The sequence below is a fragment of the Leucoraja erinacea genome, chromosome 31 (genome assembly GCF_028641065.1).
Source record: "Leucoraja erinacea ecotype New England chromosome 31, Leri_hhj_1, whole genome shotgun sequence".
In the NCBI taxonomy this organism is placed as follows: Eukaryota; Metazoa; Chordata; class Chondrichthyes; order Rajiformes; family Rajidae; genus Leucoraja; species Leucoraja erinaceus.
In genome coordinates this window covers 5489557-5516906 of record NC_073407.1, presented here as the reverse complement: position 1 = coordinate 5516906, position 27350 = coordinate 5489557, and the positions used below count along the sequence as shown (strand labels likewise).

General features: G+C 46.7%; 1 protein-coding gene across 4 annotated transcripts in view; it reads left to right on the top strand.

Moving 5' to 3' along the window:
- Window positions 1–25974, top strand: part of LOC129711845 (LIM/homeobox protein LMX-1.2) — a 248810-nt gene extending 222836 nt beyond the window's left edge. For 2 of the 4 annotated variants that reach the window (XM_055659805.1, XM_055659802.1), the window contains 6 exons: window positions 27–259; window positions 7094–7272; window positions 10720–10797; window positions 14297–14363; window positions 18118–18279; window positions 22096–25974. In XM_055659805.1, the coding sequence (XP_055515780.1) occupies window positions 27–259; window positions 7094–7272; window positions 10720–10797; window positions 14297–14363; window positions 18118–18279; window positions 22096–22253 (877 nt within the window). In that variant the 3' untranslated portion in view covers window positions 22254–25974. Of the gene's footprint in view, window positions 1–26; window positions 260–7093; window positions 7273–10719; window positions 12227–14296; window positions 14364–18117; window positions 18280–22095 lie in introns of those variants that run through there. The other 2 variants (XM_055659803.1, XM_055659804.1) reach the window with 2 other exon arrangements.
- The last annotated feature ends 1376 nt before the right edge of the window (window positions 25975–27350 follow it).

Below are 27350 nucleotides of genomic sequence, written 5' to 3'. Positions count from 1 at the left end.
CACGGACCTTGTCTCCTCTGCCGCAGGTTGTTTGCCACCAAGTGTAACGGGTGCATGGAGAAGATTGCGCCAACGGAGTTCGTCATGCGCTCGCTGGAGTGCGTCTACCACCTGAGCTGCTTCTGCTGCTGCGTCTGCGAGAGGCAACTGCGGAAGGGCGACGAGTACGTTCTCAAGGAGGGGCAGCTCCTCTGCAAGAGCGACTACGAGAAGGAGAAGGACCTGCTGAGCTCCGTCAGCCCGGACGACTCGGATTCAGGTAACGCACGGAATCTCACCGTGACATCATGTCGCACGCGAGAAGATAGTATCAATCAACAATCAATCAATCAATCAATCAATCAAGACTGTGTAGGAAGGAACTGCAGATGCTGGTTTAAACCAAAGATAGACACAGCGGGACAGGCAGCATCTCTGGAGGGAAGGAATGGGTGACGTTTTGGGTCCAGACCCTTCTTCAGGTCAATCAGGACCTTACAGAACATAGTTTTTAGTTTTAGATTTTGGAGATACAGCGCAGAAACAGGCCCTTCAGCCCACTATCGATCACCCCGTACACACTAGTTCTATGCCTCACACAGTCGGGACAATTTACAGAGGCCAATTGACCTACAAACCCGCACGGTTAGGTTAGTTTAGTTTAGTTCAGAAACACACCCGTTCTATGTCCTACACACACAAGGGACAATTTTTAGAAGCCATTTACCGACAAACCTACCCATTTTTTAGTTGTGGGAGGAAACGGGAGAAGCGGAAGGAAACCCACGCGGTCACAGGGAGAACGTGCAAACTTGGCACCGACAATACCTGTCGCCTTGGCGGACAGAGCTGAAGCGAAGAAAAGTTGAGCAGAACTGAATAAAGAGGGTGGGATTTGCCTGCCGCCTCACAATACAATTGCAAGAATTTGCACAGAAAGTGGCGACAATCTGGAACTTGCCGCTACGGGAGTTTATCGGGACTTTTAGAAGGGAATTGGACAGGCACATGCACTCAATTAATTCTCAAGGTATGGTGGAGTGATGTGGGAATGAGGCTGAACAGATAAACCGAGAGCTAGCATGGAGTTAATGGGTAGAAGCTGCCTCCATCTCTGTCATTCGACAATCCTGTCAGCTCCAGAATACATCCTCTGAACACATCCGTTAAATTGCCCTTTAACATTCCCCCGATCCAAGAAGGAATTCTCACCTTCTCCAAAGAAGAGAGGTCACTCATTCCCGAGCTTTGTTCAACATCGTGTTCCCCACGTAGAACAGACTGCGAACTGCATCAGGCAGTCAGGCAGGCGCTGAATCAAAGGATTACTGCTGCAGACTTCATCTTTAGACTTTACTTACAGTCATAGGGTGATACAGTGTGGAAACAGGCCCTTCGGCCCAACTGCCTACACCGGCCTACAATGTCCCAGCTACATTAATCCCACCTGCCTGCGCTTGGTCCATATCCCGCCTATCCATGTACCTGTCCAAATGTTTCTTAAACGTTGAGATAGTCCCAGCCTCAACTACCTCCTCTGGCAGCTTGTTGCATACACCCACCACCCTTTGTGTGAAAAAATTACCCCTCAGATTCCTATGAAATCTTTTCCCATTCACCTTGAACCTATGTCCTCTGGTACTCGACTCCCCTACTCTGGGCAAGGGGCCGTAAATTAATTTACAAGGGATGGTGGAATGATGTGGGACTGTAGAAGGATGAGAGGGGTTCAGAGATACAGCGCGGAAATAGGCCCTTCAGCCCACTGAGACCGTGCCAGCCAGCGATCCCGCCGTACACTAACACTATTCTACACATAATGAGACAATTGACAAATTTTACAGAAGCCAATTCACCTACCAACCCGTACATCTTTGTATTGTGGGTGGAAACTGGAGCACCCAGAGAAAACTCATGCGGTCACGGGGAGAACGTGCAAACTCCACACAGTCAGCACCCAAGGTCAGGATCGAACCCGGGTCTCTGGTTCTGTGAGGCAGCAATTCTACCGCTGCGTCACCATGCCGCCAACACTGTTACTCCATCACTTTGTGTCCCTTTGTGTAAACCAGCATCTGCAGTTCCTTGTTTCCACATTTTAATTTCAGCTTTTGCTTTAGCCCAGTTTAGAAACGTAGAAACATATAAAATAGGTGCAGAAGTAGGCCATTCGGCCCTTCGAGCCAGCACCGCCATTCAATATGATCATGGATGATCATCCAAAATCAGTGCCCTGTTCCTGCTTTCTCCCCATATCCCTTGATTCTGTTAGCCCTAAGAGCTAAATCTAACTCTCCCTTGAATACATCCAGAGAATTGGCCTCCACTGCCTTCTATGGCAGAGAATTCCACAGATTCACATCTCTCTGGGTGAAAAAGATTTTCCTCATCTCAGTCCTAAATGGCCTACCCCTTATTCCTAAACGGTGACCCCTGGTTCTGGACTTCCCCAACATGGGGAACGTTTTTTCCTGAATCTTGCCTGTACATCCTTTAAGAATGTTATATGTTTCTCGTCCTTCTAAAGTCCAGTGAATTTAAGTGGACATGAAACATTTGAAGTCAGCTCGCAATGAGATTGCTCCGTAGGTAACTGGCTGTGTTTGTTTGGCTTTGTGGGTTCTGTCCAGAAACCACACGTGTGGCGATTCCGAGCACCCCCTGCGACATCCACATCCATTACTCGCATCGTGTGTTGCAGCCAGCAGCTGGTCCTTATTTGGCTGCAGACAACTGTCAAAGAACTTGTCCATGCATCTCCCCGTGCCTGTTTTTGTTTACGGCCCATTCCTCCTCAACCCATAGCCGGGCAGGCGCAAATTCCGCCGTTTGATTAATGGCCCAGATGCAAACATGGCACCAAGGCACACCAAGAGTTAACTAACCTTTATGGTATTCAGATGGGGAAGAGCAGAAAATGCTCGCTGCGATCAAATCATCGAGAACAGATGATCAAAGGCCTGCTCGTATCTGCAGGAAGGCAGGGATCACTTGATCATATGGGTTGGGGGTCTGCGATGTGGGGGGGGGGGGGGGGGGTATCACACCATTGTTTGTTCTTCTTGTGCAGCTCCCCGAGTATTGGTCTCCCTTTAATGTAACTTTATAAATCGCTCAGCCGTCACAGGCGGGCCAGCACCAAACTCTCCAAAGACGAGGAGTTATCAGGTTTGGAAAGCCATTAAATTTAAATGGCATTTCAGGAAGTTAATAATGACACGGCTATTAAACGCGAGTCAGCCCCAGTGTTTGATCGTGGCATAAATATGTTGAATTGAAATAAAAGGAAGATTAACTTGCAAGGGACCCCAGTTCGAGACAAAGTCAACGGCGAAATGTACTGAAATAAATTACTTTTCAGCTTAAAAGTTAACTTTTTCAGAACTTTTGCCAAACTAAAATCCTGTTGATTCACTCTTAAAGGGATTGTGTACAACTAACTTCCAAATTCACAAATTCTCCAAAACGAAATTCACAATTCTGCAAGAACCCTCACTTTTATATATGTTTGCAAAAGTTCCCCTTTTGCCAGAATAAGTTTTTTTTCTTTAAAAAATGAATTGTCCCAGTGTTTGTGTATAAACGTATTGCCTCCTAATTGCACTGGCTGGCCTGAAATGATATTCATCACCTGCTCGCAACGTTTTTCGAAAATTAATGAGGCTCTGAAAAATTAAACTGGAAAGGTAAAATGAAAGGAACCTTGGAAACAAGGTTACAAGTTAGAGAAGCTGGAAATCACGGGCCACAAAACTGTCAACGTTAAAAATTGGCTATCCATGTAAGAGGGGTATTGAGATGCGAAGGGGGGGGGGACCTCCCTGTGGAGTCCGTGCTGCAGTATAACGACAACATCAAACGGAGTGGAAAGAGAGCAGCAGGCAGATCACCGGCGGGGAGTCCCATTTGTGTGCGGTCAGCCCTTTCCTTCCCCAAATTAGCCCATGTGTGGTGGAGGAAACGGTTCGAACTGCGAGCTGATGCATGTCAGCCCCGGCAACCTGGAAATGTCAGCAGCCAGACACACAATGCTGGAGTAACTCAGCGGGACAGGCAGCATCTCTCTGGAGAGAAGGAATGGGTGACATTTCTTCAGTCTGAAGAAGGATCTCTCCCGAGAGATGCTGCCTGTCCTGTTGAGTTACTCCAGCGTTTTGTGTCCACCTTCGATTTAAACCAGCATCTGAACGCAGTTCTTTCCTCCCCACAATGTCAGCAGCCACATGCCATCCAGTGGATGCTTCATTAGGGAGCTGCCCCAATCATTAAAACCCTCACCAAACCCTCTCTCCAATGTGCGGCATTTCAGCAGATTGGCCTATCTGTCTCTCCCCATCCATCTCCTCATCTCTCTGGACAGACACAAAACATGCCGGAGTGACTTAGCGGGTCAGGCAGCATCTCTGGGGACGAGGAATAGGTGACGTTTCGGGTGGGAACTTTTCTTCAGACTCTGACTTCAGAGTAAACTAAACTGAACTCGGAGTCTGAAGAAGGGTCTCCACTCGAAAAGTCACCTATTCCTTTTCTCCAAACATGCCGCCTGACCCGCTGAGTTACTCCTGCATTTTGTGTCTATCTTCGGAGTAAACCAGCATCTGCAGTTCCTTCCTACACACTTCATCTCTGCCTGTTCTTCAACCAGTTTATCTTTCTCTTACCTGTTTGTCTCTTTGTCTGTGTCCATATACATCCATCTATCTATCTATCTATCTATCTATCTATCTATCTATCTATCTATCTATCTATCTATCTATCTATCTATCTGTCTATCTATCTATCTATCTATCTATCTATCTATCTATCTATCTATCTGTCCCAGACGATTCTATGTGCCTATCTCTCTGTCTGTCCATCCCTTTCCCCCTCTGTCCTATCTCTCTCTCTCTCTCTCCATCCCTCTCTCTCTCTCTCTCTCTCTCTCTCTCTCTCTCTCTCTCTCTACCTCTATCTACCTCTTCACCTACCCATCTCCACCTATCTTTCTGTCTTTCTCTGCTTATCCATCTCAGCCTATGTCTATCTCTGTCTGTCTATCTCTCCGTCTATCTCTCTGTCTGTCTCTATGTCTCTGTCTATCTCTGTCTATCTCTGTCTATTTCTGTCTTTCTTTCTGTCTGTCTCTGTGTCTGTCTATGTGTCTGTCTCTGTGTCTGTCTCTGTGTCTGTCTGTGTCTGTCTCTGTGTCTGTCTCTCTGTCTATCTCTCTGCCTATATCTCTTTACCTATCTCTCTCGGCCGATCTATCTGCCTGTCCCTCAATCTGAATCGCTCTCTCTCTGTGCCAATGCCTCTGCCTATGTCTGTATTTCTATCTACCAATGTCTTTGTGTCAGATTCTGTATCTGTCTGTCTGTCTGTCAATGTTGATCAATGAGAAGTTTAACGTTATTCAGACAGCCAGTTTGGGGTACACGGAGACTGTGAAACAGCATACTCTCAGCAATGGAGGACAGATGTACAACATTGCTAATTCTTTCGATTGGATCTGATTGAAAGTTAATTTATTTAGTTCTGTTTTAAGGATCATCTCTGATTGTTAATTCTCGTTAGAATTTAGAAGATTGAGGGGGGATCTTATAGAAACTTAAAAAATTCTTAAGGGATTGGACAGGCTAGATGCAGGAAGATTGTTCCCGATGTTGGGGGAAGTCCAGAACAAGGGGGTCACAGTTTAAGGATAAGGGGGAAATCGTTTAAGACTGAGATGAGAAAAACATTTTTTACACAGAGAGCGGTGAATCTCTGGAATTCTCTGCCACAGAAGGTAGTTGAGGCCAGTTTAACTATTGGCTATATTTAAGAGGGAGTTAGATGTGGCCCTTGTGGCTAAAGGGATCAGGGGGTATGAAGAGAAGGCAGGTACAGGATACTGAGTTGGATGATCAGCCATGATCATATTGAATGGTGGTGCAGGCTCGAAGGGCCGAATGGCCTACTCCTGCACCTATTTTCTACGTTTCTATGTTAAGTTAGTTAAAACTGTTCACCATGAAGTAGGTTTGAACACTCAGCCTGTGTGGGCAACTGCAGGGACAAATTTGATACTTGGAGTGGTGGAACGGGATTGCCGAGATGTTCCACTGGAAGAACAGCGTAGACTCAATGGGCCGAATGACTTGGAGGTAAACATAGATGGGTAGGAAGGAACTGCAGATGCTGTTTAAACAGAAGATAAGCACAAAATGCTGGAGTAACTCAGCGAGTCAGATGGCATCTCTGGAGGTGACGTGCTGGGTCGAGACCATTCTTCATAGAGGGGTTGGTTCGTAGGTTTGCAGATGATTCCGAGACTACTGGGGTCACGGACTGTGAGGAAGGCTGTCAAATTATACAGTGGGAAACAAATCAGCTACAGATATGGGTGTAGAAATACCCAGATGGCGGTGAATGCCTGCAACACATTGCCAGGGGTGATGGATGGAGACAGATACGATAGTGGCATTAAGAGAATTTTGCATCGGCACGTGGATATGCAGGGAATGCCGGGATGTGGATTATGTGCAGGCAGATAAGAATTGGTCTTGAAGTCATTTACAGCACAGACAACGTGGGCCGAAGGGCCTGTTCCTGTGCTGTACTGTTCTATGTTCTATGCTGCGACAATTCTTTGATCTAACCCAGGGAGTTCCAGGCACAGGAAATGGAAAGAACTTCACTGGTGCTCCTTGTAAGGTCAAGGGGTTAAGGTTTATGATTGGGGGTAGAGAATGGAAAGGAACCTTCCTTGCCCCTAAAGCTGCCGCTGATGACCTTTGATGTTCGTTTGATGTTCGCGTCGAGCTTGAAAGCAAAATATAAAAAAGGCTCCTCTCCCCGTCTCCCCATGGCATGAGCAGAAAATTGGTGGAAAGTTGATTACGTTCTTTATCTGCCTGGCCACGAGCCATGTGGAGGAAAGGAACTGTGAATGCTGGTTTAAACTGAAGATAGACACAAAAAGCTGGAGTTAACTCAGCGGGCCAGACGGCATCTCTGGAGAAAAGGTGACGTTTCGGGTCGAGACCCTGTAGAAGGATCTCTTCACCTCCTTCTTTTCTCCAGCGATGCCGCCTGTCCATCAGCTGTGCCGACCCTCGTTTAAAACTGACAGTGGATTGTGATGCGTTTGCAGTAAAGAGCGATGATGAAGACGTTGATGTGAAGCCAAGCAAGATTCAGGGAACGCAGGGGAAGGCGTGCGAGGACAGCAAGGATCCCAGGCGGCCAAAACGACCCAGGACCATCCTCACCACACAGCAGCGCAGAGCGTTTAAAGCTTCATTTGAAGTGTCTTCCAAACCTTGCAGGAAGGTGAGGGCTTTCAGTTATTGCTCACCACACTTCATTTTACTTATCTACCTGTTGGATCTCCAAGCAGAAAATATTCAGGGTAGAGGGAAAGCAACTTCTTCATGGCCGGTTTAATCGCAAGGTGCAAGTTCAAAAGGGCAGGAGGCCCGGGGACTTAAAACTAGTCATAGAGTAATACAGCGTGGAAACAGGCCCTTTGGCCCAGCATGTCCCATCTGCACTAGTCCCACCTGCCTGCGTTTGGCCCATATCCCTCCAAACCTGTCCTATCCATGTACCTGTCTAAATGTTTCTTAAACGTCGCGATTCAGAAGCATTCAAAGTCCCTGGCAGTTTTGACTGGTGGTAAGGATGTAACCTTCTGAAAACAAGGCTTTTCTCCGCTGCCTCAAAGGCAGGGCTTGTTTTGGACCTCCCTCAAGACCAGATTGCATCTAGTCAGTCCTTGCCACCATGTGGAGCTCAGACCATTGGATTCCAAGTGACTCTGGTACAACGAGTTCAGCTCTCCGATCCAAACCATGTTCAGCAAAAAACATTAAGGGGGGCACGGTGGCGCAGGGTTTGAGGTACTGCCCTGCAGTACTTGCAGTGCCAGAGACCCAGGTTCGATCCCGACCACAGGTGCTGTCTGTATGGAGTCTGTACTTTCTCCCTGTGACCGCTTGGGTTTTCTCCAAAAACACCGGCCAACATGTCCCATCTACACTAGTCCCACCTGCCTGCATTTGGCCCAAATCCCTCTAAACCTATCCTGTTCATGGAACTGTCAAAATGTTTTTTGAACATTGCAATAGTACCTGCCTCAACTACCTCCTCTGGCAGCTCGTTCCATACACCCACCAACCTTTGTGTGAAAAAGTTACTCCTCAAGTTCCTATTAAATCTTCCCTCCCCTCCCCTCCCCTCCCACCTTAAACATATGTCCAATGGTTCTTGATTCCCCTACTCTGGGCACGAGACGGTGCATCTACCCGATCTATTCCTCTCATGATTTTGTACACCTCTATAAGATCACCCCACATCCTCTTGCGCTCCAAGTCCGAGGCTGCTCAACCTCTCCCTATAGAAACATAGAAATTAGGTGCAGGAGTAGGCCATTCGGCCCTTCGAGCCTGCACCGCCATTCAATATGATCATGGCTGATCATCCAACCCAGTATCCCGTACCTGCCTTCTCTCCATACCCCTTGATCCCCTTAGCCACAAGGGCCACATCCAACTCCGTCTTAAATATGGCCAATGAACTGGCCTCAACTACCCTCTGTGGCAGAGAGTTCCAGAGATTCACCACTCTCTGTGTGAAAAAAGTTCTTCTCATCTCGGTTTTAAAGGATTTCCCCTTTATCCTTAAGCTGTGACCCCTTGTCCTGGACTTCCCTAACATCGGGAACAATCTTCCTGCATCTAGCCTGTCCAACCCCTTAAGAATTTTGTAAGTTTCTATAAGACCCCCTCTCAATCTTCTAAATTCTAGAGAGTATAAACCAAGTCTATCCAGTCTTTCTTCATAAAACAGTCCTGACATCCCAGGAATCAGTCTGGTGAACCGTCTCTGCACTAGCTCAGGCCCTCGAACCCTGGCAACATCCTCGTAAATCTTCCCTGCGCCCCTTCCAGCTTGGCAACATCTTTCCTATAACATGGTGCTCAAAACTGAACACCATGTTGCCTCTTGCATGCGGGCTCAGGAGACTATTTCTGTACACTTGCAAATCCAGGATCGGGGCATATGTCAATACTCTGCTGGACTTAATGTAAGGAAAATAATTTAACTGTGTTAGCACTTCGCACATGTGACTATAAAAAGCACCATTTTAACCAGAGCTTATTGACCATTTGAGTGTGGGTGAGATCAGACGAGGGTTACACTGGCCTAGTTTAGTCTATTAATGTTGTCACGTGTACCGAGGTACAGTGAAAAGCTTTTTTGTCGCATACTATCCAGTCAGCGGGAAGACTATACATGATTACAATCGAGCCGTCCACAGTGTACAGATACAGGATAAAAAGGGATGCCATTTAATGCACGATAAGGTCGCGCGTTCCGAAACTATCATGGTGGTTGGAGAATTTAAACTCAACTAATTACATCAATTTGGAATGGAATGGGAGCATCACTAATTACAGTCAAACAGCACACAATAAGGCCCCCCAGCCCAACCCATCCATCAAGGGGCCATCTAAGGTAGTCCCATCCGCCTGTATTTAACACCTATCCATCGAACCCTGTCCTATCCATGTACTGTACGTGTCCAAATGTTGTTATTGTGCCTGCCTCAACTACTGCCTTTGGCTTCTCGCTCCATACACCAAACATCCACTGCATGAAAACATTTCCCCACATTAATTGTTCCACTCTCACCTTAAACCTATGTCCTCTCGTGTTCTTGATTGGCTTACCGGGAGAAAAAAGACACTGCATTCACCTTCTCTATGCCCTACTTTGCTCACCTCTACACACCGCTCATCTGGCAACTGAACCATCCCACCACCAAGTAGAGAGTGGTCCTGACTTGCCATCTACCTCATTGGAGGCCATCGGACTATCTTCAATCGGACTTTCCTGGACTTATCTTGCACTAAAGGTTATTCCCTTTACCCTGTATCTGTGCACGGTGCATGACTCGATTGTTTCAGTTTAGTCTATTGTCACGTGTACTGAGGTACAGTGAAATGCTGTTGTTGGGTGCTATTCAGTCAGCAGAAAGACAACACATGATTACAATCGAGCCATTACAGTGTATAGATACATGATAAGGGAATAACGTTTAGTGCAAGGTTAAGCCAGCAAAGTCTGATCAAGGATAGTTCGAGGGTCACCAATGAGGTAGATAATAGTTCACGGCTGCTCTCTGGTTGTGGTAGGATGGTTCAGTTGCCTGATAACAGCTGGGAAGAAACTGTCCCTGAATCTGGAGATGTGCATTTTCACACTTCTATATTTTTTGCCTGATGGGAGAGGGGAGAAGAGGGAGTGACCAGGGTGCAATTTGTCTTTGATTATGCTGCTGGCCTTGCTGAGGCAGCGTGAGGTATAAATGGAATCAAATGAAGGGAGGTTGGCTTGTGCGATGGTCTGGGCTGCGTCCACAATTTGCTGCAATTTCTTGCGGTCTTGGATGGAACTGTTCCAAAACCAAGCTGTGATGCATCCTGAAAAAATGCTTTCCATGGTGCATCTGTAGAAGTTGGTGAGAGTTGTCGGGGACATGCCACACGTCCTAAGCCTTCTAAGGCTGTATTCATGTACAGTGATTGTAATCATGTAGAGTCTTCTGGCTGACTGGATAGCATGTAACACAAAGGCTTTTCACTGTACCTCAGACAATAGGCTGAACAAAACTGTATAGTCTACAAAGAAAGCTCCAGTTTTATATATTCTCTGTGAGCAAGAGGGCATGATGGAATGTTGCTAAATGCTGTGCAATATGGTTATTGTTAACAGGTCAGAGAAACACTGGCAGCAGAAACGGGACTCAGTGTGCGTGTCGTTCAAGTGTGGTTCCAAAATCAAAGAGCCAAGGTAACCACAGCTTTGTCACAAACCTCCCATTCTTCTCTAGTTTTTGCAATGTTATTCCTCCTGACTCAGATCGTCGTGATTGTGAGCAGAGATCACACGGGTGGCCGAGAGTTCAAACTTCCTCCTGTCATCTGTGGCCTGAGTTTGGTCCATGTGTGTGAGCGGATCGCCAATATCGATTACCCTTCTCAAAGACGTGTGCCTCGGACAGTGATGTACTCTCCCCCTGCTCTCCATCTCATCTCCCATGTCCCGGCGTTGACTCGGGTGGCCAGTCCCCTTGTGGATCTGTTCTGGAATAGCGTGTAGGAACTACTGTCTTTACACCGAAGATAGACGCAAAATGCCGGAGTAACTCAGCGGGATAGGCAGCATCTCTGTATAGAAGAAATGGGGGCGTTTAGGGTCATGACCCTTCTTCAGAACAGCTTTAAGGCAATGAGCGGCAGGCGGTAAATGTGCCTTTGCCACTTCTTCTATTTCCTGAAAGCAACATTTGAGGTGGGGTAATGCAAACTACCAGTGATATAGTTTCTCCCAGAGAATTGTGAAGTTGTGGAATTATCTGCTACAGTGGAGGCCAATTCACTGGATGAATTTAAATGCGAGTTAGATAGAGCTCTAGGGGGCTAGCAGAATCAAGGGATATGGGGAGAAGGCAGGCACGGGTTACTGATTGTGGATGATCAGCTGTGATCACAATGAATGGCGGTGCAGGCTCGAGGGACCAAATTTTCTACGTTTCTATGTTTCTATATGGAGGCAAAAAAGTCATAAAGTGTTGGGGTAACTCAGCGGGTCAGGCAGCATCTTTGGAGGATACTTTAGATTTTAGACTTTAGATACCGCTCGGAAATAGGCCCTTTGTGCTGGCAAGTCCGAAGTGACCAGCAATCTCCCCATACACTTGCACTATCCTACACACTGGGCAGCAACTCTACTGCTGTGCCACTGTGCTGCCCATAGGACGCACATCGACGATATTTCGGATCAGGGATTTACTTCAGACTGGCCATGTTAAGGCCTTCAGTAGCCAGGAATGCAAAGAATGGTGATTAGAATCTGGTTACAAATTTTAAACGAAGTTCTGTGCTGGACCGGAGTGAAATTCCCTCCCTCTCTGGCCAGGTTGTAAATGTAGATTCAAAACTAGCTCAAGCTCAAGCACGGTGGCGCAGCGGCAGAGTTACTGCATAACCACGCCAGAGAACCGGGCTCAATCCTGACTACAGGTGCTGTCGGTGCAGAATTTATCCGTTCTCCCCGTGACCTGCGTGAGTTTTCCTCCCGCGCTCCAAAGACGTACAGGTTTGTCGGTTAATTGGCTTTGGTAAAAATTGTAATCGGTCCCTAGTGTGTAGGATCGTGCTAGTGTATAGTGTGATCGCTGGTCGGCGCAGACTCGGTGGGCCGAAGGGCCTGTTTCCGTGCTGTATCTCTCCTGTTTCCGCGCTGTATCTCTAATCGAAACTAAAAAATAAAACTGATGACATGGAGGTGCGTGTCTGGCAGATGCAAGTTATTTATTGATTTGTTCTGGGTTGCTGGATGATCAGCTCAACCTTAGGTTAAAAATATTTCCAGAAGACTGAAAGGATGTACGTATATATATATATATATATATATATATATATATATATATCATGTATTGTCTTTACTTTGACTGGGTAGCCTGAACTGTGAGGAAGGCTGTCAAACTATACAGCGGGGTAAAGAAAGGGGCGGAGAATTGACAGATGGGCTTTCATCTGAACAAGAGTGAGACATAGTCCATAGGAAGGTTGAATGTAAGAGGAAGATATGCAATCAATGGCAAGACCCATGACAGCGTGGATGGACAGAGGGATCTCGGGGTTCAAGTCCATACCTCCCCGAAAGTAGCAAGACGTAGATAGAATGATAAAGAAGGCGTCTCTAAGGTTGGCTTTCACAGGTCATGGCATTGTGTATACAAGTCAGGAAGTCATGATGCATGATTTGGTGGTACGATGGGTTTGTTTCCATGCTGAATCTTTCAATCAACGCTGCACCATCAGAACAAATTTAAGAAAGGGCGGCACGGTGGCGCAGCGGTAGCGTTGCTGCCTCACAGCGCCGGAGACCCGAGTTCAAACCCGACTATGGGTGCGGTCTGTACGGAGTTTGTACAATCTCCCTGTGACCTTCGTGGGTTATCTCTGAGATTTCCCATTTCCTCTCACGCTCCAAAGATGTACATTGTTGGTTAATTGGCTTGGTATAAATGTAAATTGTCCTCAGTGTGTGTGGGATAGTGTTCACGTGCGGGGATCACTGGTCGGTGCGGACTCGATGGGCCGAAGGGCCTGTTTCCGTGGTGTATCACTAATCTAAACTAAACTAAAGCTTATGTCACTGATGAAATACAGTTAGTATAGCCAAAGGTGTGTTATTCAGGTTTATGAGGCACATTGGTAAAGCATTTCGTTGACTCTGTACTTGTACACTGATAATGACAATTAAAATTGAATCTGAATCTGAATTGGAACAAAGCATGAAGAATTCAGTAATAAATTCTTATTTGTAAATTTTCTGATTACACTTCCTTTCATTTCAAGGTAGCTTCAACTCAAAATCAGGGGATATAGATGTCGCTATATTAGCTTAGTTCAGTGTATTCACCAAGGTAGAGTGAAAGCTTTTTGTGTTGCCTGTTATCCATGTGAAGGCTATACACGATTACACTCAAACTGTCCACAGAGTATAAATACAGAAAAAGGGAATAACGTTTACTGCAAGATAAACTCCAGTAAAGTCCTAGTGCGAGGGTCTCCTTTGAGTTGGATCGCTCTCGAATTGGTGATAGGGTGGTTCAGTTGCCTGATAACAGCTGGAAATAAAACTGTCCCTGAATCTGGAGTTTCTTGGTTAGATATCGCAGTTTCGACTAGCCATCCTCACCTGTATCCACCTATCATTCACCAGGCTTCGTCCTGCCCCTGCTCTCTTCCAGCCTTCTCTAACCTCCCCCCCCCCCACCCCCCACCCCTTCCCCACTACATTCAGTCTGAATGGTCCCAAACAGAAATGTCACCTATCCATGTTCTCCAGAGATGCTGCCTGACCTGCCACGTTACTCCAGCACTTTCAGCAGTTCCTTGTTTCTACATTCAGCTAAGTATTACTAGGCGTAGGTGTTGTTCACTTGATTGAGGAGAGAGGTTATTTATTTACATCTGATTAGGCTAAATTAATCAATTTCGAAAAAGTGGCAGCACCGCTGGTGGTTCCAGAATGGGATATTATTTCATTAATAATGCATTTTCATTTTGCATCTGTCATCTCCCTTCCTCCATGCTTTACATCCCAGCTACGCTGTGAAAACCGGGCTCCCATTTCTGATATAATACTTGGGTGGCCTATAAGCTTTGATCGTTTTTTGTTTTTTTAACTTGTCGAAATTTAGAGGTTTAATTAAAGTTGGGACTTTTCGTTAAATCTTTCTCCCGATTTCAAACTGATTTCTTTGCAATTTTTAAAGATGAAGAAGTTGGCCCGTCGGCAACAGCAGCAGCAGGAACAGCAGAACGGACAACGGCTCGGACAAGGTAATCGTAGACAGCGATGACCAACAGGGGCACTGGCAGTGTAATCATTCACTTCAACTGTGCTCATGAATGAATGAGTGAATGAGTGAGTGATGAGTGAGTGAATGAATGAATGTTTGAGGGAATGCATGAATGAATGAATGAATGGATGAATGAATGAATGAATGGATGAATGAATGAATGAGTGAATGATTGAATGAGTGAATGCATGAATGAATAAATACACTATTGACACATGTGACAAGTCCCAGTGAAATTCTTTGCTTGCATTACCCAAGGTATGCAAATAGTCACCACATAAAGGGCGCGGGCAAAGTTACATTGTATTCCATACCAGGTCTCCCCCACCCTCCGCCTCCCTCACGGCGGTCCCCTATGCCGGTTTCATTTTCCGGTGCGTTGCACTCATAAAATGATAGAGTCATACAACGTGGAGACTGGCCCCCACACCGACCAACATGTCCCATCAACACTAGTCCTACCTGCCTGCGTTTGGCCCATACCCCTCTAAACTATCTATGTACCTGTCTAATTGTTTCTTAGATGTTATGATAATACCTACAATAGTTATCCTTCAGGTTCATATTAAAACTTTTTTCTCTAACCTTAAGCCTATGTCCTCTGGTTCTCGATTCCCCTACTCTGGGCAAGAGACTCTATGCGTTTACCCGATCTATTCCCCTCATGGTGATGCTGTTGAACATTTTATAACAAAGGTTGCAGAGAGAAATTGAAAGATGTTTACTATCGAGATATCAATAAATATTAAGATCGACTTAGGGGCATTACAGTGGCGCAGCGGTAGAGTTGCTGTAGGTATTACAGCACCAGAGACCCAGGTTCAATCCTGCCTACGGGTGCTGTCTGTATGGAGTTTGCACGTTCTCCCCGTGACCTGCGTGGGATTTCCCTGAGATCTTTGGTTTCCACCCACACTCCAAAGACGTACAGGTTTGTAGATTAATTGGCTTGGTGTGAACGTAAAGTTGTCCCTAGTGTGTGTAGGATGGTGCTAGTGTACAGGGTGATCGCTGGTCGGCGTGGACTCAGTGCGCGGAAGGGCCTGTTTTCGCGCTGTATCTCTAAAGTGTAAGGTCTAAAGTTAAAACATAGGAAACACCAGCTAAAGATGAACAGTGTGTACAACAACACAATAGGACTATGGGTCGTACTACTGCCCTTTCTCAGCTCCAACTTTGATTCTCACCTCGAGTGCTGTCTTTGTGGAGTTTGCCCATTCTACCTGTAACCACGTGGGTCTCCCCTGAGTACTGCAGATTCCTCGCACGCCCAAACGACCGTAAGAGCATAGGACATACGAGCAGAATGAGTCCATTTGGCCCTTTGAGTCTACGCTGCCATTCGAACATGGCTGATCTATCTGTCACTCTCATCTGTCTTCTCCCCGTAACCTTTGGTACCTTTACTAATCAGATTCTCCACTTTAAATAAACCCAAAGGCTTGTGGCAATGAATTCCACAGATCCACCATCCTCTGGCTAAATAAATGTCTCCTCATCTATATTCTAAAAGGCACGTCCTTTTATTCTGAGGCTGTGCCCTCTGGTCCGAGACTCCCACTGTTGGAATCATCCACTCTAAGCCTTTCATATATGCTGGTGGGTTCATTGGCCACTGTCAGCTAACGCCAGTTGGAGCAACAAGGTCCTTCTGCAGTTGTACAGAGCCCTAGTGAGACCACACCTGGAGTATTGTGTGCAGTTTTGGTCCACTAATTTGAGGAAGGCCTTTCTTGCTATTAAGGGAGTGCAGCGTAGGTTTACAAGGTTAATTCTCGGGATGGCAGAACTGTCATATGCTGAGAGAATGGAGCAGCTGGGCTTGTACACTCTGAAGTTTAGAAGGATGAGTGGGTATCTCATTGAAACATATAAGATTGTTAAGGGCTTGGACACACTAGAGGCAGGGAACATGTTCCCGATGTTGGGGGAGTCCAGAACCAGGGACCACAGTTTAAGAATAAGGAGTAAGCCATTTAGAACGGAGCCGAGGAAACACTTTTGCTCACAGAGAGTGGTGAGTCTGTGGAATTCTCTGCCTCAGAGGGCGGTGGAGGCAGGTTCTCTGGATGCTTTCAAAAGAGAGCTAGATAGGACTCTTAAATATAGTGGAGTCAGGGGATATGGGGAGGAGGCAGGAACGGGGTACTGATTGTGGATGATCAGCCATGATCACATTGAATGGCGGTGCTGGCTCGGAGGGCCGAATGGCCTACTCTTGCACCTATTGTCTATTGTCTATTGCCATTGGAAAAGGATGAGAGATGAACCACCAGGGATGTTTTTGGGCCTGTGAGAGAGAATAGGCAACAAGGAAATGGGTGTGATAGGGAACGTCTCTGAGACAGCATAGACTCGATGGACCAAATGGCCTTCTGTCACGCAATCAGGACAATGAGAATGACTAGAAATTGGTTAAAATAAAAGTGCAATAAATATTGTTATACCACAACATTGGGGAAGTGCTGTAAGATTGAGAAGCAGGGAAGTGTGATTAGTCTAAGTAGTTTCTTGCCGAGAACAAGTTTCTCGGTGGCAGGGTGGCGCAGCGGTAGAGCTGCTGCCTCACAGCGCCAGAGACCCGGGTTCGATCCTGAATTTGGGTGTTGCCTGTACGGAGTTTGTACGTTGGCCTGCGTGGGTTTTCTCAGAGATCTTCGGTTTCCGCCCGCACTCCAAAGACGTACAGGTTTGTCGGTTAATCGGCTTGGTATAATGTAAACGTTGTCCCTCGTGTGTGTAGGATAGTACTAGTGTTCGTGGACTGCTGGTCGGTGCAGACTCAGTTGACTGAAGGGCCTGTCATCGCACTGTATCTCCGAACTTATAAAACTAAACACAGATGCGATGGGACGAATGGCCTCTCTCTCTGCCCTAAATCTCTGATTCTTTAGCAATGCCAGATTAAGGGGTTGGACAGGCTAGATGCAGGAAGATTATTCCCGATGTTGGGGAAGTCCAGAACAAGGGGTCACAGTTTAAGGATAAGGGGGAAATCTTTTAGGACCGAGATGAGAAAAACATTTTTCACACAGAGAGTGGTGAATCTGTGGAATCCTCTGCCACAGAAGGTAGTTGAGGCCAGTTCATTGGCTATATTTAAGAGGGAGTTAGATGCGGCCCTTGTGGCTAAAGGGATCAGGGGGTATGGAGAGAAGGCAGGTACAGGATACTGAGTTGGATGATCAGCCATGATCATATTGAATGGCAGTGCAGGCTCGAAGGGCCGAATGGCCTACTTCCTGCACCTATTTTCTATGTTTCTTGTTTCTATCCCACCAGAATGAAGGAAACGTGAAAAATGTTTCCCATTGATTCTGCCCCGGCCACTGTTCATTCACTGTGGCAGTTTAATTTCCTTTTGAAATTAAAACCTTTTGTCTGTCCTACATCATTCTAATTTAGAATACTTATCTTGCCTGTGGTATAAACAGAATACAAAATGAAGTGCCATAGGATATGGCTGATATCCCACTCATCGCACATCGCACAAAGGATGACTCACAAGCGGACTTGCTTGTAAATTATAACAGCGTATCACACCATCCACTGCAGCAACTGAGTGAGCTTGCCGCCCTGATTTATTGTCATGTACCCATTAAAGATTAAAATGCTTTGCTCAGCCAGAAGGCTGGTTGCTTTCCGGCAGAAAAAAACAAAACAATCCATTGCCGCGGAACTGGAGGCACGAGAAAATGAGACCAATTTCTGATGAATCTTCCTTTCGTCGGCAGAAGTGATGTCAAGTAGAATGGATGGGGTGATAAGTTCCTATGCACCGCTCGCCGCCCCTCCACAACAGCTGGTGTCCATGGACCAGAATGGCTACAACTCGGACCCCTTCCAACAAGGCCTCACCCCGCCCCAGATGCCAGGCGATCACATGAACCCTTACGGTAGGTGACTCCTTTCTTAGTCGCTGAGTCCCCCCCCATCTCTCATTCCCTTTGGATACCCATCCTGAATAGGAAAGACAAAGAATGCTGGGATAATTAGGTGGTGCAGTGGTAGACTTGCTGCCTTGAGACCCAGGTTCGATCCTGACTATGGGTGCTGTCTCTACAGAGTTTGTACGTCCTCCTCGTGACGTCGTGGGTTTTCTCCAGGTGCTCCGGTTTCCTCCCACATTCTACAGACGTACAGGTTTGTAGGTTGAATGGCTTCAGTCAAAATTGTAAATTGTCCCTGGTGTGTGTGGGATAGGGCTAGTGATCGCCAGTTGGGGCAGACTTGGTGGGCCAAAGGGCCTGTTTCCGCACTGTATCTCGGAACTAAACTCAACGGTTCAGGCAGTATCCTTGCCCAATATGGATACGTGACGTGTCGGGTCGGGACCCTTCTTCAATCAGACTGCAGGGCTATGGGGAAGAAAGCTAGAAGGGTGGAGGGGCAGGATGAAGCGTGGTAGGTTATAGGTGAATGCATATGAGGAGGGGGTTTTGATGGGGCAGATGGTTGGACATAAGGGAGTTGCGAATTGTGAAGCTGGAGGATTGACTAGGTGCAATTTGTGTAGTTTGGGGAACAAATATAGGTGGAGGGTGGGAAGCAGAGGGGAGAGATAGGTGCAAGGTCAGCTGGGGCTCAGGGGAGGGAGGGGAGAGGTGAAGAAAAGAAGGGTTTATGTGGGAGAAAGGGGTGTTGTTCTTTTTTGTTAGAAGGGACTGGACAAGAGGGGATAATTGTTACTTGCTGGGCCATATTGAAGAATCAAACAGTTTATTGTTAGTCACAATTAGGCCATAGGGCACGGAGGCGCAGCGTTATATTTGCTGCCTTACAGCGCCAGACACTTGGGCTAGATCATGACTACGGGCGCCGTCTGTACAGAGTTTGTATGTTCTCCCCATGAACCTGCGTGGGTTTTCTCCAGGTACTCCGGTTTCCTCTCACACACACCAAAGATTTGTAGGTTAATTTGGCTTTGGCAAAAATCACGAGCGCTTCCGATGTCATGAACGCTCACGAGCACTCCCGAGCTTCCTGGATTGCTTTTACAGAACTTTCTCAACGGTCATTACCCCCTCCCCCCCTCCCTCTCCCCCCCTTCCCTCGCACTCCGTCTCCATCCCCTCCCTATCTACCTCCTCCCCCTCTGCCCCCTCCCCTCTCTGCCCCCCCCCATCTCTCTGCTCCCCCCCCTCTCTGCCCTCCTTCCCTCTCTGCCCTGCCCCCCCCCCCCCCCCCTCCTCTCTGCTCTGCACTCCCTCTCTGCCCCCCCCCCCCCCCCCCCCCCCCCCCCATCTAGTGGAGTATTGCATTCGGGAACCAGCCAGCCTCTCCTGTGATGCCCTCCCCTCCCACTCTGCCCCCCCCCACCCCTCAGTCACTACCCCTCTCCCTCTCTAGCCCCCTCCCCCTCCCTCTCCAACCCCACCCCCTCTCCAGCCGCGCCTGCGCAGTTGGGGGTTATGCGTGTGGATAAGGCAGGGGATGGGGCAAAAGGAGCAAATTAATAATATTAATATAATATCAAGGGGGGGGGGTTAGTGTGTGTGCGTGGGGGGGTGGTTAGTGTGTGTGACGCCGAAGGCCATCTCTCCCCCCCCCCGCAACCACATGTTGCGGGGACGGGACCCAACGTGTCCCAATTGGTTTAGTAAATGATTATAATTAAGCCGTCCACAGTGCACAGATACAGGATAAAGGGAATAACGAAACACTCCCTGTGTGGAAAAAGTTGCTCCTCAGATTCCCAATCTTGGCTCCCTGATCTTAGCTCTATGTGTACGAAGGAAATGCAAATGCTGGTTTAAATCGACGGTAGACACAAAACGCTGGAGTAACTCAGCGAGTCAGGTAGCATCTCCGGAGCAAAGGAATAGGTGACATTTCGGGTCGAGACCCATCTTCTTAAACCTATGTCATCTGGTTCTTGATTTCCCGACACTGGGACAAAGACTTGGTGCATTTACGTTATCCGTGCTTCTCATGGATTTATACACCCCAGTAGGAATGTCATGGTAGGAATGTCGAGGCAGAATCCAAAATCACAGGTTGGAAATGTGAAGTGGACACCAATTTGCCCAATATGGATGAATCAAAATGTACGGGTAACTCAAAAACAAACTCCCTGAGTGAAAGGAGTCGAAGGATAGGGTGGAAGCTATTGATGAAATAAGTGAGAGGAAGCAACAGGCAGCATCTCTGGAGAGAAGGAATGGGTGATGTTTCGGGTCGAGACCCTTCTTCAGACTGAGGTCTTTTCAAATCCATAATGTTCGAAGATCCATCATTCTGTCACATTGTCGAAGATGCTCCGTGCTCAACTGATATAAAACATACAACACTACAGGATAGGCACAGGCCCTTCAGCTGAGTTACTCCAGCATTTTGTGTCTATCTTTGGTTTGAACCAGCATCTGCAGTTCCTTCCTACACAGTTCAAAGGGTACAATCAAAAATGATAGCTGAGGGTAAGTGTAGATCAGTGTCACTCATGTTATGAGTCATGCTTTTGTAGGTACGCCCACTAGCTTTACCGTAACACTCTCTGCCTGGTTCCCTTAGAATTAGAGAGACGTGCAAGTATGAAGTAATATTTACTATGTTTTTCATGAAGTCTTTGAACCTTTATCATGGTGTAAGGCTTCAGTTATTTACAACAGCCGAAACACAACAGGAAGGTGACAACGAGGCATAAAATCAGTAATATTTAATCAGGAGGACAGTGGAACTAGTCAGAGAACTAGGGTGGGGGAGGGACGGAAAGAGAGGGAAAGCAATGGTATTTCTCGGATGTACCATTCAACATTTCCTTGGCCATCGTCCCCTTTGATCTGGCATTTTCACGCCTTACCCTTCCATATCTCTGTCTTCCTCTCCCCTGACTCTCAGTTTGAAGAGTCAAGAGAGTCAAGAACATTTTACTGTCATTGTCAAGATAGAACAATTAAAATCTTACTTGCAGCAGCACAGCGGGATATGTAAACATAGTAAACTGTGAATCATGTAGTGTCTCGACCCGAAACATCACCCACTCTCTCTCCCCCAGAGATGCTGCCTTACCCGCCGGGTAACTCCAGCACTTTTGTGCCTATCTTTGGTGTGAGTCGGCCCCTGCAGTTCCTTCCTCCGCATTTATTATTCATCGGAGGTTCTCTAAAAAAATTCTCCCCGCGTTTATGGCCACCGGCAACGGAGTTATTCGTGAAAAAATGAAAAAGCATGAAAATGGATGGCGGGACTGTCCTATGCTGAGAGAATGGAGCAGCTGGGCTTGTACACTCTGGAGTTTAGAAGGATGAGAGGGCACCTCATTGAAGCATATAAGATTGTTAAAGGCTTGGACACGCTAGAGTCAGGAAACATGTTCCCGATGTTGGGGGAGTCCAGAACCAGGGGCCACAGTTTAAGAATAAGGAGTAAGCCATCTAGAACGGAGACGAGGAAACACTTTTTCTCACCGAGAGTGGTGAGTCTGTGGAATTCTCTGCATCAGAGGGCGGTGGAGGCAGGTTCTCTGGATGCTTTCAAGAGAGAGCTAGATAGGGCTCTTAAAAATAGTGGAGTCAGGGGATATGGGGAGAAGGCAGGAATGGGGTACTGATCGTGGATGATCAGCCATGATCACATTGAATTGCGGTGCTGGTCTGAAGGGCTGAATAGCCTACTCCTGCACCTAGTGTCTATTGTCTCTTGTCTCACGGCGATTTTAATGCCATCGATTAACGGCGACCGTTTTTGTTTTTGTTTTTGTGTTGCGGTTGCAGGGAACGACTCGCTGTTCCACGACATCGACAGCGACACCTCTCTCACCAGCCTGAGCGACTGCTTCTTGGCCTCGTCGGAAGTCAACCCGATGCAAGCACGGGTGGGCAACCCCATCGACAGGCTTTACTCCATGCAGACCTCCTACTTCGCCTCCTGAAGATAAAGAGCCGCCGCCACTTCGAAATGAGGGGGGGGAGAGGGGGGTGGACGAAAATCCCACCTGACACATCATCACGCCGACTTCCAACGGAGAGGGAGGCAGAGGGAAAGAAAACCCCAAAACAGATGAAAAAAAACCAACTGTACAGCCGAATATGACTTTACTCTCTCCTCATTCGCTATTTCCCAATGCGGCAGAGAGTCGCAGACAGCGGGAAGATAGTGAAATCGACGCAACAGAGAGACAAATTGAATAGAATTCAAATCAGCCCAGGACTGGGAGCATGGGTCACAGAAACTGCAGCTGCATTTCATTCTTTCTTGGATGTTTTCATACAAATATTGCGGGATTTATTGTCCTTAGTTATTTACGCCGATTTGGGGGCATCTCTCAGTTGCCCCTCTGCCATTCCCTGTTTAATATTTTTAGCGGTAACTGGACGTCAAAAGATCAAATAACCTTTCGCCCACCGGTTTCATTGTTCTATCTGGGACATACAGTGCCCTCCATAATGTTTGGGACAAAGACCCACCATTTATTTATTTGCCTCTGTACTCCACAATTTGAGATTCGTAATAGAAAAAAAAATCACGTGGTTAAAGTGCACATTGTCAGATTTTAATAAAGGACATTTTTATACATTTTGGTTTAACCATGTAGAAATTACAGCAGTGTTTATACATAGTCCCACCATTTTCATGGGACCATAATGTTTTGGACACAGCAATGTCATGTAAATGAAAGTAGTCATGTTTAGTATTTTGTTGCATGTCCTTTGCATGCAATGACTGCTTGAAGTCTGCGATTCATGGACATCACCAGTTGCTGGGTGTCTTCTCTGGTGATGCTCTGCTAGGCCTGTATTGCTTGTTTTGGGGGCTAGTCTGCTTCAGTTTTCTCTTCAGCATATAAAAAGGTATGCTCAATTGGGTTCAGATCGGGTGATTGACTTGGCCACTCAAGAATTGACCATTTTAGCTTTGAAAAACTCCTTTGTTGCTTTAGCAATAGGTTTGGGATCATTGTCTTGCTGCAGAATGAACTGCCGGCCAATGAGTTTTGAGGCATTTGTTTGAACTTGAGCAGATAGTTGGCAAACTGTAACCTGGCCATCCTATTTTTGCGGCTAACCAGTGGTTTGCATCTTGCAGTGTAGCCTTTGTATTTCTGTTCATGAAGTCTTCTGCGGACAGTGGTCATTGACAAATCCACACCTGACTCTTGAAGAGTGTTTCTGATCTGTCGGACAGGTGTTGGGGATTTTTCTTTATTATAGAGAGAATTCTTCTGTCATCAGCTGTGGAGGTCCTCCTTGGCCTGCCAGTCCCTTTGCGATTAGTAAGCACACCAGTGTTCTCCTTCTTCTCAATGATGTTCCAAACAGGTGAGCCTTTGGTAAGCCTAAGGTTTGGCTGATGTCTCTAACAGTTTTATTCTTGTTTCTCAGTCTCACAATTACTTCTTTGACTTTCATTGGTACAACGTTGGTCCTCATGTTGACAAACAGCAATAAAAGTTTCCAAAGATGATGGAAAGACTGGAGGAAAGACTAGGTGCTGAGAGCTCTTTTATAACCTGCATTCAAGAGGCAATTAAACACACCTGAGCAATTACAAACACCTGTGAAGCCATGTGTCCCAAACATTACGGTGCCCTGAAATGGGGGGACTATGTATAAACACAGCTGTAATTTCTACATAGTGAAACCAAAATGTATAAAAATGGCCTTTAATAAAATCTGACAATGTGCACTTTAACCACATGTGATTTTTTTCTATTGCAAATCTCAAATTGTGGAGTACAGAGGCAAATAAATAAATGATGTTGTCTTTGTCCCAAACATTAAATTCTCTAGACTTCTCCAAACAGTGGATGTAACGGGGGGTTAGAGGTTCTTCCGTGCCAGCTTCACCTTTTTCAGGCCAGGTACAATGCACACAATAAACAGTGTGGGGACCGATATAAGACCTGCTACCTGGCCGCTTGTATGACTCATCTTCCTTCTGGGTGGCGCAACGGTGGAGTTGCAGCCGGACAACGCCAGAGACCCGGGTTCAATCCTGACGACGGGTGCTGTCTGTGCGGAGTTTGCACGTTCTCCCCAAGACCTGCGTGGGTTTTCTCCGAGGTCTTCGGTTTCCCCCCACACTCCAAAGATATGTGCAGATATGTAGGTTAATTGGCTTGGTAGAAATGTTAAAAAAAATGTCCCATTGTGTGTGTAGGATAGTGTTAGTGTGTGGGGTTCGCAGGTCGGTGCCGAATCGATGGGCCAAAGGGCCTGTTTCCACCCTGTATCTCTAAACTAAACTAAACTAAACTAATAGCCAACACTATTATTAAGCTCTGAATGGCTGCGCGCTCTCTCTCTCACACACATTGACAGCTATTGGTTCTTTGCCCGACACACACCTGCCTCAGAGTCCCCCCCTGCAGCCTGACGTGGTGCAAACTCACCCTGCATGGGCTGGAAGCCAGCCGATGTATGCGGAAACTATGTAGATGCAAGAAACCGCAGATGCTGGCTTACACAAAGTGGTGGAGTAGCTCAGCGGGCCAGGCAGCATCTCTGGAGAACATGGACAGGTGACGTTTCAGGTCGGGACTGGATCTGAAGAAGGGTCTCAACCTGAAGCATCAGCTAAGGCAGAGACCAAAACACGTAGGAGCAGTATTAGGCCATTCAGCCCATCAAGTCTGCTCCACCATTCGATCACAGCTCATCTATTTTCCCTCCTGCCTTCTCCCCGTAACCTTTGACATTTTTACTGATACCCATGTTCCCCAGTGATGCTGCCTGACCCACTGAGTTACTCTAGCACTCTGTGTTCTTTGATGCAGAAACTGGGCTTTGCAAAGATGGCAGCTAAATTAAAACCCAGAACTAGTTTCCAGTGACCCACCTTGCCGTCTGCAAGAGGAGCTTGAGAAATCAGGGATCGCAGCGGTAGAGTTACTGCCTTACAGCACCAGAGACCCGGGTTCGATCCTGACTGCGGGTGCTGCCTGGACGGAGTTTGTACATTCTCGTGACCAACGTAGGTTTTCTCCGGGTGCTCCGGTTTCCTCCCACACTCCAAGGACATACAGATTTGTGGGGCTAATTGGCTTGATATAATTGTAAATTGTCCCAAGGTTGTCCTGTTTCCGTGCTGTATCTCTAAGCCAAACCAAACCAAACTAATTGGAAGGTGTTCCATGCGCTTGGCATGTTTGCTTTCTTGCTCCATGTTCTGTTATCAGGTCATATTCACCGTAAGCTGTGTGTTGATTTAGCACCGCCACAGCCTTGAGAGGTGCCAAAATGAAATACCAAAGTCAGCTTTACTCAATGCCCAGGGTGAACCGTCCCTCTAACCCCAACCCCTCCCCCAACTAAACCAAAGTTTCACCTCAGAAACCCATCCACACTTGAAGTAACACTTTTTTGCAAGAGTAGAAATGACGGACTGCAGATGCTGGTTTACACAAAAGGACGCAAAGTGATGGAGTAACTCAACGGGTCGGGCAGCATTTACGAAAAACATGGATGGGTGATTTTTCTTTGGGGGGTTGGGAGCCTTCTTCAGACTCTGACCAAGCGGCCCGACCCGAAATGTCACCTGGTAGACAAAAATGCTGGAGAAATTCAGCGGGTGCAGCAGCATTCGTGGAGCGAAGGAAATAGGCAACGTTTCGGGCCGAAACCCAAGGGTTTCGGCCCGAAACGTTGCCTATTTCCTTCGCTCCATGGATGCTGCTGCACCCGCTGAGTTTCTCCAGCATTTTTGTCTACCTTTGATTTTCCAGCATCTGCAGCTCCTTCTTAAACACCAAAATGTCACCTAATGCTTTTGCCAATTCTACTTACTGATCATTTCCCATCAACGCAGTGTGACTCAGCTGGAGTACAAGTCGATGAAGGAAGTCAGGGAGATAGATGCTGTGCAGTATTTCGAAAGGCAGTGTACGAATTGCGTAAAACACGAAACATCCTCGCCCATTTCCAACTTAATGCATCCGGTAATCCTGCTGTTGGTCCCACCGATCCATTAAGCTTGCTGTTCATATTACTCTGCCCCCATCTCCACAATAACACTGGGATGGTTACTGAGAGATACAGGCCAAAGTCGTTCATAGCTAACCTCGTCTTTTGCTTCATCTGCAGTTTGTCTAAATGTCCATTGTTCTCCAATGGTTAATCACAGTATTAATATGTGTTCTGAAAAGGAAAGGAATTTTTTTTTCCCCCAGCTTAAAAGGCATCAATATGGGAGTAAAGGTATTGTTGCCATCCATGTGACGGTTCGGCCTGTCTAATGGTAATCTTTGTGCTTTGGCTTGCCGAGTTCCAGGAAAAGATGAAGTCTGAAAATAGCCTCTGACCTCTCTGATAATGTTTGCCTCATTTCGAGATTGCCATGGGACAGTGCGATCGCTCAAGTGAGGATAATGTGCTTTACTGAAGCAATACTTTAAAACAAGAGTTAAATTGACAAAACCCTGTCAGGCAACCTTAGCATTTGATGCATTCACTCAGGCAACATGCCATTGATTATGCATTTGGGATTTCGAAGTTTGTAGGTCAAGGCAACTGCAGTTTATTAGTTTTCTCCATAATGATTGCTTAGTAGGGTGTCTGGGGAGGACTTTGGCCTCTTTACTGCGTGGATGCATCAAATTATATAGCAAATCCATTGTCATTCTATCAAGGAAAGTGAGGGAAACCGTTTGCAGAATGATGATTGATTATGTTTGAGATATCCTGTGGTGCTTCACTGGTACTTGGGCTCATAAACCTAAATATTAATAATATTTTTGAGGGTCGTCTTTCCAATGTCATTCTGTACCTTAAGCCATCTTGTTTAAAGACCACGCTGCTCACCCTGACTGTACCCCTGAATGTACGACTGTGTAGTCAATAGATCTTGCTCATTACCAAGAACAGTAGGAGCACATTCCCAACATGCCTTTCCTGGTCATCTTTTTCCCCCCATTGGCGTTAATAGTTACATCCTTGTTTAGAAGTTAGAAGGGTGACCGAGTGGCTCAGCGGTAGAGTTGCTACCTCACACCTCCAGAGACCCAGGTTCGTTCCTGACCTCGGGTGCTGTC